This window comes from Mus caroli, chromosome 4 (genome assembly GCF_900094665.2).
Source record: "Mus caroli chromosome 4, CAROLI_EIJ_v1.1, whole genome shotgun sequence".
In the NCBI taxonomy this organism is placed as follows: Eukaryota; Metazoa; Chordata; class Mammalia; order Rodentia; family Muridae; genus Mus; species Mus caroli.
Genome location: NC_034573.1, coordinates 111481367 through 111493651, shown reverse-complemented (window position 1 = coordinate 111493651; position 12285 = coordinate 111481367). Strand labels below are relative to the sequence as shown.

At 45.2% G+C, this 12285-nt stretch overlaps 1 protein-coding gene across 1 annotated transcript in view; it reads left to right on the top strand.

Moving 5' to 3' along the window:
* Smap2 (small ArfGAP2) overlaps positions 1-9573 on the top strand; it is a 48184-nt gene extending 38611 nt beyond the window's left edge. Inside the window, exons 5-10 of the mRNA XM_021160272.2 lie at positions 1008-1094; positions 2427-2508; positions 3408-3514; positions 4641-4806; positions 5694-6010; positions 8245-9573. Coding sequence (XP_021015931.1) covers positions 1008-1094; positions 2427-2508; positions 3408-3514; positions 4641-4806; positions 5694-6010; positions 8245-8370 — 885 coding nt within the window. The 3' untranslated portion in view covers positions 8371-9573. The remainder of the gene's footprint in view (positions 1-1007; positions 1095-2426; positions 2509-3407; positions 3515-4640; positions 4807-5693; positions 6011-8244) is intronic.
* Positions 9574-12285: the final 2712 nt, after the last annotated feature.

Below are 12285 nucleotides of genomic sequence, written 5' to 3'. Positions count from 1 at the left end.
TCTTTCTTTCTTTCTCCCTTTCTTTCTCTCTTTCTCTCTTTCTTTCTTTCTTTCTCTTTCTTTCTTTCTTTTTCTTTCTTCCTTCCTTCCTTCCTTCCTTCCTTTTTCTTTCTTTGTTTCTTTCTTTTTTAAATATATATTTTCTTATTTTTATGTATATGAGTGATCTGTCTTCACATATACCAGGAGAGGTATTATAGACCCAATTACAGATGGTTGTGAGCCACCATGTGGTTGCTGGAAATTGAACTCAGGCCCTCGGGAAGAGCAGCCAGTGTTCTTAACCTCTGAGCCATCTCTCCAGCCTGCCTGTGAACTTTTTAAGTGCAGGCAAGTTTGTGTCACTATGCCCAGCCTCTAGCTTTGTTTCCTAATTTTAAAAATAGAGGTGAAAAGGCTGGAGACGTGGCCCAGCAGTTAAGGAAAGGCTGGAGACGTGGCCCAGCGGTTAAGAAAAGGCTGGAGACGTGGCCCAGTGGTTAAGAGCACTTGATGCTTTTACAGAGGACCAGAGTTCAAAAGAGCAACAAAAACTGAGAGAGATTTTCTTGTATGGGGAATGTTGTTTTGAGTGTCTTTGTTGTATATCCTAAACTGGTCTCAAACTCAAAATTCTCCTGCCTCAGTCTTCCAAATGATGAGATTACAAGCATTCACCACCTTGCCTGCCTTTAGTATTTATTTCTTGAGATCTTTTTGGCTGTTTATAGTTATGTATAACACATAGGAGATAAAGGGCACAAATGTGTGGCAACTTTTAAACTTCCATAGATTGTCTGTCTGTATTACAGATTTCAAAAAGGGTTGAGTCCTTAAAATGTGGGGTGTGCCTCATTCAGTAAGGAGGCTAATGAGGAAGATCAGTACTCACACCCCACACCAAATTGGTTACATTTCTGCATCAGAATCTTTAGTGAACTTTGATGCCCTGCCTGCATTTGGATTGTAGCTCTGAAACACTAATTGTGTTAATGCTAAGCTATCATTGTCCTGTTACATCACTTTAGAAAGAGAAGGATGATAAGTGGAAACGAGGGAATGAACCCGCTCCAGAGAAAAAGATGGAACCTGTTGTTTTTGAGAAAGTAAAAATGGTAAGTGGGGAGCTTCTCACCGTGTGGGTGGTCCCATGTCCACACACGTACCTGGAGGAGGAGAGTGGTGGGAGGCTCGGTGGTGAGTGGGTTTGAAACCATACTGCACTGTTGCACTGGGACTAAAGGCCCATAGAGAGCACCTGCTCCTTGCCCAATGCCAGTTGCTGTCTAATGTGCTCTATAGCTTTTCTTGCTCTCTTATTCTCTAGCACTCCCTGCTCCCTTCTCTTTCCCTCCCTACCCCATCTCTCCTCTCCTTCTATCCTTTTTTAAAATTATTTCTTTCTTTCTTTCTCTTTTTTTATAATGAGAGAAGATTTCACTATGTAGCCCTGGAACTCATTCTATAGGTCATGCTAGCCTTGAGCTCGCAGAGACCTTCCCACGTACTGAGGTTAATAAGGTGCCACACTACACCTAGCTTATAGCTCTTCTCTATGACAGGAAGCCAGATGGACGCTTAGGGACTCTCTTTCCCTTCTGAGCATGATGCCTGCTCCCTGCCAGTGTGCAGGGTTAATGTGATACCTTCGAAGCAGATGTTCATTCCCTCTGTGTTAGTCCTTGTCAGACTTCTTACCTCATCTCCCTGTTGCCCCTTGGAGTAGTGCAGAAGTCAGGTCATGCTCCCGTCTTTCCCTGGCACACACTATGGCTGTGTAGTAGATTCTCTAGGGGCTTATAATCATAAGAGAAAAGATTTTCAATTTTTTTCTAAAGGCTTGTTTATCTTTGTCTGATGTATGTGAATGTTTACCTGTGTGTGTATATATGTGCACCACATGTGTGCCTAGTGCCTGCAGAGGCCAGAAGAAGGTATTGTGTCCCCCTAGACACTAGAGTCTAGTCTAGAGTCAACATGTGGGTGTTGGAAAGTAAACGTGGGTCCTCTTCAAGATCAGCCTGTGTTTAAACATTGAGATCCACCATCTGTTCATCCTCAAGAGTTTTATATTATTGCTTAAGGAAAAATCCTTTACTATCACTATGGATCTCATCTGTGGAATCAGTCTATTTTGATTATGGCAGAGTAGATCTGAACTCTTTAAAGTGATCTTTAGAATAAACTAAAAGGTTTTGTGTTCCCACATACTGAGGTTAAGCCTCTCTAACAGGCCAATCAGGGCACTGTTTACCAGGGCTCTGTCTCTCACTTCGAGTTCCGTTCATGCACTCATGCTTCCTGGCACTTCCTGAGCCTTCTTTCTTTGGTAACTGTCTTTGACAAACACCCATACCACAAGAATACCTGTGGCTTCACAGTGATGGGGGTACGTGTGTGTCAAAAACAACTGCTTGCTCTTTTTTATAACATTATTTTCATCTTAGCCACAGAAAAAAGAAGACTCACAGCTACCTCGGAAAAGCTCCCCGAAATCCGCAGCCCCTGTCATGGACTTGTTGGGCCTTGGTAAGAACTGGGCTTTCCAGCTGTTATATTCTTGCAGATTCAGTGACTTCTCAGCCTCTCTAGGGAGACTAGGAGTCAGGCTCGTGTTTGTGTTTCCTTTACGAAAGGTGCTTTCTCTTGTTCTTCCTGTTTACTTCTGGAGAGTTATTCAAAGTGTTTGCTGGGCCTTTTTCACAGCAACAGCTCAGTGTGTTGGCTGAGAGAGCAGAGTCCCCGCAGTGCCGTTTACAGTCAGGGGTCCCATACAGTCTACTTAACCTTTGAATGTTCTGTGCCTAACCACGTGCTGTGCTTAGTCAGTGTCTGCTGGAGGTACTGCTGGAAAGGTCACCTCTGCCGTTTCTGGCCTTGTTTCACACCAAACCCTCAGTAGAAGTTGGCAATTTCATGAAACAACACCTCTGAGTCTTTTGCCGCTTTCCTCTGCTCAGCTGCCAGCCGAGGCTCCTGTGTAGCCATTTTCTGAGGTGGCCTGTTACTATGCAGTTCCATTTTGGCAGTTCTGATTTTGCCTCTTTTAAAGAGAAAGCCGTTCTGTCTCACAGCACCGGTGAGGTTGTACCATCTGGTCTCTGCTGCTGATTCAGGTTGTTGACTCCCACGGCTCCAGTTTCCACACCATTTCTCTCTGCAAATGAGTCCTGCACACCTTGCCCTTCCAGTAGCCGGGATGAAACAGCCACTCAGCTGAGGCACTGATGTGACCCTCAAGCCTGAGTTTCTGCTGCCCTTGACAGCAATCTGTAACCTACGCCAAAGCTCTAGTGGGAATGTGAGTGAGGCTTCTTTTGAAACACCCTGCCCAGGCTCCCTGGGTCTTTAGCAGATAGAGCCTGTGGTCTTCTTCTCTCACATAGAGGACAGGTCTGTGCTGTCTGTAATTCTGTTTTTCTTCCTAGATGCTCCTGTGGCCTGCTCAATTGCAAACAGTAAGACCAGCAATGCCCTAGAAAAGGATCTAGATCTTTTGGCCTCTGTTCCATCCCCTTCTTCAGTTTCCAGAAAGGTGAGTCTTCTGCGTGTCTCAGGATGAAAGAGCATTCCAGAAAAATTGATAGCTCAATCATGGAACCAGGTCATGCTTCCTTGGTAGGGCTGAACTCTCATTTCTCTTGATTTTCTCTTTGGCATTGTGTTATCTTCTTCTAGCCCAAGATTACTGCTTCATACCATTTTGTCTTTTGCCCTCAAAGAGTGACTATTTGAATGGGCCTGTGTCACAGGGGTGTCATATTATAAAGGCTGACACTTGAGGTGAATTGCTTGGTCTGAACCCCTACCAAATTGTTGTGGGTATGGAAGACTTGAATATCACTTGCTTTTATTTGTGGAATGTCCCAGAAATAGTGTCTGTGTCATTTTGTATATTTTGTTCATACTTTCATATTTCCATAAGAATTCTCCCAAATGGATATTTTGCAAATGAGGAACACTTAGCTATGGAAGTTGTTTCTGGTTGTACTATGATAAATAGCTACTCTGAGATCTTTGTATGTATGAGAGAGAGAGAGACAGACAGACAGACAGACTGGGAATTATATAACCGGGACCATATTTATCTTAGGCAAATACTTTGCCGGTGAGCTATCTCCAGTCTGTACACTGACTAAACTCAGTTTTCTGTGTTGCATCATTTTGGGGTTATTTTTATTTTTTTCTTATTAAGTCACATTGTTTCATTGTTTTGTTAAAGAACAAAGGCTTGTACCAGAGCTTAATTCTCAAGGCTTATCAGCTATTTTTCAGAAGATGATGACTTAACATAAGCCTTAAATTCTTTTCTTTCTTTCTCTACTCCCCTATCCATCAGTGTTTCACACTTTACCAGTGTTGTCCAGGCTGACCTAGAACTCACTTGTATAGCCCAGATAGCTCAGCCTCTCAGCTGGCCTCTTGCCTCAGCCTCCTAGGTTCTGAGCTACCACACCTGGCTTGTGAGCCGTGAATTCTTATCAGAAGTGTTAAACGCAGCAGAACGTGTAAGGGTTCCTCCACAGAGGACCAGTCTGGTTGTCCTGCTGCCCTTTGTGAGCTAGGCTGTGGGTTCTGTGCTGACTGGTTCTCCCGTTGCCCTCTGTGCAGTAGGCTGTGGGTTCCATGCTGACTGACTTTCTCACTGTCCTCTGCACTAGGCTGTAGGTTCCATGCCAGCTGCAGGGAGTGCTGGTTCTGTCCCTGAAAACCTGAACCTATTTCCAGAGCCAGGGAGCAAGTCAGAAGAAACAGGCAAGAAACAGCTCTCCAAGGACTCCATCCTATCACTGTATGGATCCCAGACACCTCAAATGCCTGCCCAAGGTAGAGTCTATAAGGTCTCAGATGTGCTCTGGGGAAAGACTGAGAACAAACGTGCAAGAATTATTTATTGTGTTAGAATTTTACTCAGCCATACAGAAAAATGAAATTTGAAAACAATGGATAGAAGTGGAAAATATTATGTTGAGTGAGATAACCCAGGCTAAGAAATATACATACCACATATATAATTTTACTCTCACATAAGTAAACTTGTACAAAAAATTATGTGTTAGAATCCACATATAAGAGTACTCGTGGCTAGAGCCCAGTAAAATAGAAAGGGGCCCAGGAGAGAGGGAAAGAGGCTTTAAGAGAAAAAGATGGGAAGGCTGTTAGCACGTGTAATATGGAAGGAGGAGTAATGGAGGCACAGAGTAAAGCAGGAATCCAGGGGTCCAGGGAGATCCAGGGGTCTGGGGATAGGAGTGTATGGGTTGGGGGAAATCATCCAAAAGTAAGTGTGTATAAAAAATTGCCATAAAGAAACATGTTCCATTGTATAGTAATTTATAAAAGGAATTGTTTTGTTATGACGAGGACTAGTTAACTCTGAGGCCAGTGACATTACATATAAAACAAACTTGAATGTGGCATTGCAGAGGAGGCTTCAGAGTGAGTATCTGCAGATAGATATAATGTCACCAGAGCTATACTTCTATAGGGTCTAGTGTCACTCTTCTGTGCAGTCTGACTCAAGGTCAGGGTCTGCCTCCGAAAGGGAATGACTAGATCAGAGCGTGGCCGGATGAGAACCATAGAAAGACTTGTACAGGATTCATCCTGCTGCTTTCTGTGGAGACCTTCTTCCTGGAAAGGAACGGCCGGTGAGTATGTGGGCCAACTGTGTCTTCTCCTCTGACAGACCCATATGTGTGTTTTCTTGGCAGCAATGTTCATGGCTCCTGCTCAGATGGCATACCCCACAGCTTACCCCAGTTTCCCTGGGGTTACACCACCTAACAACATCATGGGGGGCATGGTGCCCCCACCAGTAGGCATGGTAGCTCAACCGGGAGCCTCTGGAATGCTGACCCCTATGGCCATGCCTGCAGGCTATATGGGGGGCATGCAGGCGTCCATGATGGGTGTGCCGAATGGGATGATGACCACTCAGCAGGCCGGCTACATGGCAAGCATGGCAGCTATGCCCCAGACTGTGTATGGAGTTCAGCCAGCTCAGCAACTGCAATGGAACCTTACTCAGGTAAGCAGCCTCACTGTGCCTGGGATGAGACTTCAGAGCCTTCCTCAGTGTCTGACCTGGTGCCATTTCTGTATCCCCCAAATCTTCTTTATATAGACAAGCTAATGCCAAAGATATACCTTGTTTTTATTTCCCTGGAAGGCCTGGCAGAAGTTAGAGATTCCTGAGTTTCTATAGGAACTAAGTCTGAGTCTCTCCACAACTTCTCCAAAACGAAATCAAACCTCTACAGACAAGCAAGGAGTACAAATAAAACCACTGTTGCGGACTTCAGTGACATGATACTTGGCACAAGAGCATCCTATCTCACTGAGCCAGCACCACAGAGGAAACTGTGCAAAAAGAAGAGAGGGGGTAAAGGCCTAGAGGTGACTGGGCCAGGAAGAGAAAGTCCCATCCTGGTGTAGGCCTACCTGGGGCAGACTGAAGGCATGGAGAGTAAACCTCTCATTAACTGGGGCTTTGCAGTTAACAAGAGACACACAGGTGTCTAGGTTGGTTACTTGGGAAGGCATTGTGTAACGGGAGGCCAGCAGGAGGTAGGAGGAGGAAAGTCTTACTGCTCTCTTTTCTTTCTTTCTTTCTTTCTTTTTTTTTTTTCAAAACAGGGTTTCTCTGTGTAGCCCTAGCTGTCCAGGCTGGCCTCAAAGTCACAGAGATCTGTCTGCCTCTGCCTCCCCAGTGGTGGGATTCAAGACATGCTCTATCCCCGCCCAACAGGAAGATCCATCTTATTATATTTGGAGAAACTTATGCACAGCAGTCAACTAACTTCCTTCCTTCCTTCCTTCCTTCCTTCCTTCCTTCCTTCCTTCCTTCCTTCCTTCCTTTCTCTTTCTCTCTCTCTCTCTTTCCTTCTTTCTTTCTAAGATTTTACTTATTTTATGTATATGAGTACACTGTAGCTGTCTTCATACACACCAGAAGAGGGCATTGGATCCCATTACAGGTGGTTGTGAGCCACCATGTGATTACAGGGATTTGAACTCAGGATCTCTGGAAGAGGAGTCAGGGCTCTTAACCGTTGAGCCATCTCTCCAGCCCAGCAGTCAACTTTCAAATATCAGGAAGCTTTTATGACTTAAAGAACAAGAAAATTCCATGGACTGAGGCCACCTCTGTACATGTTTCTCTACACAAGTCTATCAGCCTTACATTAAACAAGGAGTCAACACCCAGGCTGACGATAGGCTTTAGATCAGAGGAAAGGGCTGAAACAGTGACGTGTGGACTGTTGTGGCACCGTGACATTCCTTGGGTGTGCTACAGTGTGATTCTGGGAGCGTGTTCATCCCCATGAGGTACCTCCTGACCTCCAAGAGGTGAATGGTATGATGCCTGCAGCTTGTGGTTTCCCTCAAAATTATTTTAAAGGTTTTGTATACATATATATGTATGGATGATTCACACACACACACACACACAGGGAAAATTTTTAACAGCTAGTAAATTTAAAGATGGAACATGGATTTTTGTTATATTATTTTTCCAGTTTTTACCTAATTTTCAATTTTAAGGAAAACTGAAATTTTTTTTGAAAAGTTCATGGAAGAAGAAGAGTTTATTTCTACAGCAAACTGGGCTCAGGGGACTTAGGATTATTTATCTAACAGATTGTCAGTCTGTGTTTCAATCTAATTACAAGGAAGTCCCTACTGGCCAGCATAGTAGCACAAGTCCCTAATCCTAGTGGACTCATGTGCCACTCCTAGTGCCACTTATGTGGCAGAGGCTAGATAATCACTGCAAGTCTGAGCCCAGCCTGATCTACAAGGTGAGTTCCAGGCTAGTCAGCGATACACAGTGAGACCCTGTCTTAACCAAACAGCAAAAAGGAGACTCTGTCCCACCCATCTGCACTCTCCTGGTTGGAGACGGAAGACTTGCAGGTTGTTTCCCATTCTTCCTTTGTTTATTCAGTAGGAGGCCCCATCACCCCACATTCCCAGGCAAGCATGCTTAAGCACTGACACTGGCAGTGATGCCCTCTGCTGGTGATGAGGTGGAGCACTAGCAGGAGTCTGTCTCTGGACTCTTCAGGGCAGGCTGTGGCCAGCTGACAATAGTCCCTTCAGTGAGGATATGAGGAGAGTCCTGGAAAAGAAGAGACGTTCACTGGAGGCGTTTCTGCTGACCAGACTCAGGAGTCCTTCTTACCTCCCACAACAGAAGGACTCTTCCCCTGCTCTGTGCAGTGCCCATGGCCTGATCTGAAAAATCTCTGTCCTTTTCAGATGACCCAGCAAATGGCTGGGATGAACTTCTACGGAGCCAACGGCATGATGAACTATGGACAGTCAATGGGCGGTGGAAATGGCCAGGCAGCCAATCAGACTCTCAGTCCTCAGATGTGGAAATAAAAGCAAAGCACCTGTATGGCTGCCACTCTTTTTGACCCTTGCTTTCCTCCCTCTTCTTCTTCCCCCTGCCCTCCCCTTCCTTTTTCCTACCTCTCTCTGTCTGGTGTAGAAACTGATCACATGTCGTTTGGCATTCTGCCTAACCCAGTCCCTTCCCAGATTCATGGGCCTCTCTGTTGCTTTATGTTGGTCATGTCCCTAACTATCCAGATTTCCTCCCCCCAACCCCCCACCCCCGCCCTCTCCCAGCACCAGCACCTTAGAAACTATTGGCAGAAGAGGGCACATGAGCTGCAGGGGAATGCATACACTGATCAGTGCCTCCCTTGAGGCTGAGCCTCCTCGCAGACCCACAGAAAGGTCTATAAAGGACGAGTGCTTGGCAGAGGGGAAAGTAGAAAGTATTGGCTATAAGCTGTTTCTAAGTGCTGAGAGTTTTGCTTGAAGAGGGAGCGAGCCATCAAGTTCCCAGCTTTTTGGGAATGAAAGAAGTTCTGCAATCAGATAATCCTTGGGTCAGTTTGGCCCTGGCCCTAGAGTGAGGCAAGCCCTTCCTATGAAGATGAGCAAAAATATTATTCCACTTCACTCTGAGTGCTTTCAGGATCTGGGGCTTCAAGACTTGCTGCTTCAGTCAGCCTTCATTAGCACCAAAGACTCCATGAAGGTCCCCCACACAAACATACCCCTTGCGCACCTTCTATCTACCTTGAGCCGGATCTGGCCTGTGACTAGAAGACCAACCCCTACAAGGAAATTCGGAGCTCAACGTGTGCACTGCTTGTATGCGTGTGGATGTGTGGATCCCACCTGCCGCCTCCCCATCTGCTCTGGGTGTATTTTTGTTTTTTATAGTTGTAGGTTTACAACAGAGAGGAGTTAATTTATCAACAGCCTAAAACTGTTGCCAGGTTATCTTACAGTTTAAAACATGCCATCTCATCAGTAGTCCCTTCTCTTTTCCCTCTCCCATCTGCCAGTCTCTCTGTGCCCTCGTGTCTGAGTGCTGTTTGCCCACCTTTTCCAGGTGTAAGAGGCAGAGAGCCTGGACAGCTTTCTCTCTCAGCCATTGTTCACCCCACTTGAAAATTCAAACAAGAAAACTTTGCTTCAAAGATCTCATGTGTGGGAACCACAGCGCCTGGTTGCCTTTCTCCTGTGTATGTGTAAATTCCTTAATAAATATTGCAGGGAAAGACCATTTTTGCTCGGCTGTCACTGTGTTACTCTTGGAAGACAGTGAGACACACACTGGATTTCTGCTTTCCAAGAGCAGCTGCTGCCTTCACTTTTGCATCTTAAAGAATTCTGTTTTTAGTACCAAGGGCAGGCCAGTCCAGAACACAGAAAGACCTTTCTTCAGTGATAGTGGGGCCTGCAGCTCTGCACTGTAAGCGTCATGGAACATTAGGATCTGGAGTGCTTTCCCTATAGATGTAAAAGCTGAGGCCCAGAGAAAGAACACAGTTACCAAGCATACACCCTTCCTTGGCAGAGACAATAGTAGACTCCAAGACTGATCTGAGAGCACTTTGTGCTTTCCCTGTACCCAGAGCAAATAGTTTAAACTCCTCACTAACAAGGTCACAGTAGCTCCCTTTGATTAAGGGTCACCAGCCCTCTCTAAGCAGTGAACCCTAGGAAGAGGTGGACTTCTCCATCAGGAAGCAGGGATGGTGATCTGCTTGGCTGGGTGGGGAGGGTAAATGCAAAGGACAAGGTCTGCAGTGCATTCCTTCCTCCAGTTGACCACCCTCCTGCTCTCCCAGAGGGTACTGTGCTCCCTCCCTTCCCCATCGTCCACCTTCACTGTCCTTTCATTAGAGCACGCGGCTGAGTATACGGTGTAAATGGAAGGATAGTACAGTAGCCACTCACAGCAAGGCCACTGGTACCCATATCCTTGTTAACTGGGATTCCGACAAATTATGATCCCTAGAGGTCTCAGTATAAAACAGAACCAATTGTAGTCTTAAGACAAAGTAATTCCTGTGGCACATTTAAAACAATATAGGGCAATTAGCAAGCATTCAAATGTCAGTAAGAATTATGTGCCAGACTGTGTTAGACATTATTTCATCCAGCACATATTTAATGTTGTAAACATTATCCCAGAAACTGTCTGAGGCGGCAGAGACAGCACAGTAAGTAACTACTTTAGTTGTGTGGGCTAATTTGGTAGGAAAGAGGGACAATTAACAAATTAATTTCAGAGAGTATTAAGGTAAGATAGTGGGCATGGGGATCTGGGGGAAGTCTATCAGAGGCGGTTATATTTTAACAGGCCTGAATAAGCAGCCAGTGTGGCAGAGATGTGGAAATAGAGTAAAGCAATTGTAATTGTGTACTGGAAATGAGCTGGCCGGAGTCATGAGGTTGGGAGGTGTCATTATGGATGGGTTCATCCTGGGGTGGCATCAAGAGAGGAGAGCTGAGTCTTGGGACCCACTAGATTTTAGGACTTGGTGTGTGTGTGTGTGTGGGTGATATTGGCCCCAATCTTAAGCTTTGGATAACACATAATTGCTGATACAATGGATTATGAGCTGGCATCAGGGTGCCATCAGGAATTCCTCCAAAGAATAGTGGCATCCGAGCTGAGTCTTAGAGAGGTAGCAGTTAGCCTGTAGTAGAGGAAAGGGGAGGAATTTCCCAGATAGCACTGTGTAAACAGATCATTTGGAGAAGTGAGAGCAAGTGGAGAGTCCTAAGGTATAAGTGGGCCTATGGTGTGAAATGAGACAGCTGGGATTGGCCAGGTCACAGGAGAGCTCCCCAAATCCCAGGAAGGAGTTTACCCTAAAGTGTGAACAAGAGATTTCATGTTCCTATTTGAGTTCTAGATAACTTGCTCTTGTACCACTGTGAATAACATGTCTAAGGAAGCAAGATGAAAGCCACGGGGCCAGAAAGACGGTCATGGAATAGGACTAGGGAAGAATGGGCTGGTTCTAGTTAGCAGTTTTATGCCTGATGAGGCACTTGAGATGCTATTCGGTGTCCCTTAGAAATCCTAAAATAAGCTTGGGAAAGATTGCGTGCTGTATCACCTCATGTGTATCTAGAATCTAATAGCAACAGAGTAGCTCCAGAAAGCCCTGTAGAAGAAATTTTCCATGGCTTTCTAGCACTTAACAGCCTAACTTTATAGAAGAATCCATCTTTTAAAAATACATAATATCCATGGAATACCATTTGGGAAACTCAACTAGAAAAATACGCCAGGAGATAGAGCTGGGAGGTCAGCAATGTCTAGGGTGGGATGGAGGGTGAGAAAGAAATGAAAGAAATCTGAGTCTAGGGCATGCCAAAGAGCCGAGAGTTAGCCTCATGGAAGGAGTGGATTGGATCGGAAACGGTGTAATGGTAAAATGAAAAGTATGAGCTACGAAAGGAACTTTGAGGGAATAATTCATTCTGATTAGGTTGAAGAAGAGATACCCAAGAAGGAGAGCAGATTGAGTGGAGATGAAGATGCATAGTCAGCATCCTTAAGGACAAGCCTATTGAGATGGAGAGATCACAAGTGTCAAGTCAGGAGGGAAGCTCAGGGGACAGGATGAGAAGGGACAGTCAGACTCCGCATTTGACAGCGTGCACCGCGTGTTCATGGGATGGCAGGGCTGGAAACCTACCAGTGTGGGCTGATGACTACACCGAAATAGATTTAAAAGTAGAGAAACAGGCTATGTTATACTATATGTACAGAGTGAATTTCTAGTGTTGTTTGTAAGAAATGGGGTATATGTTTCAAACCAATGAAGAAAAAAGCCAATAACAACTGTCTGCCTCACTCTCAGGGACAAACAAGGTAAGAATATATTTCTTCCTTCCTTCCTTCCTTCCTTCCTTCCTTCCTTCCTTCCTTCCTTCCTTCCTTCCTTCCTTTCTTTCTTTCTTTCTTTCTTTCTTTCT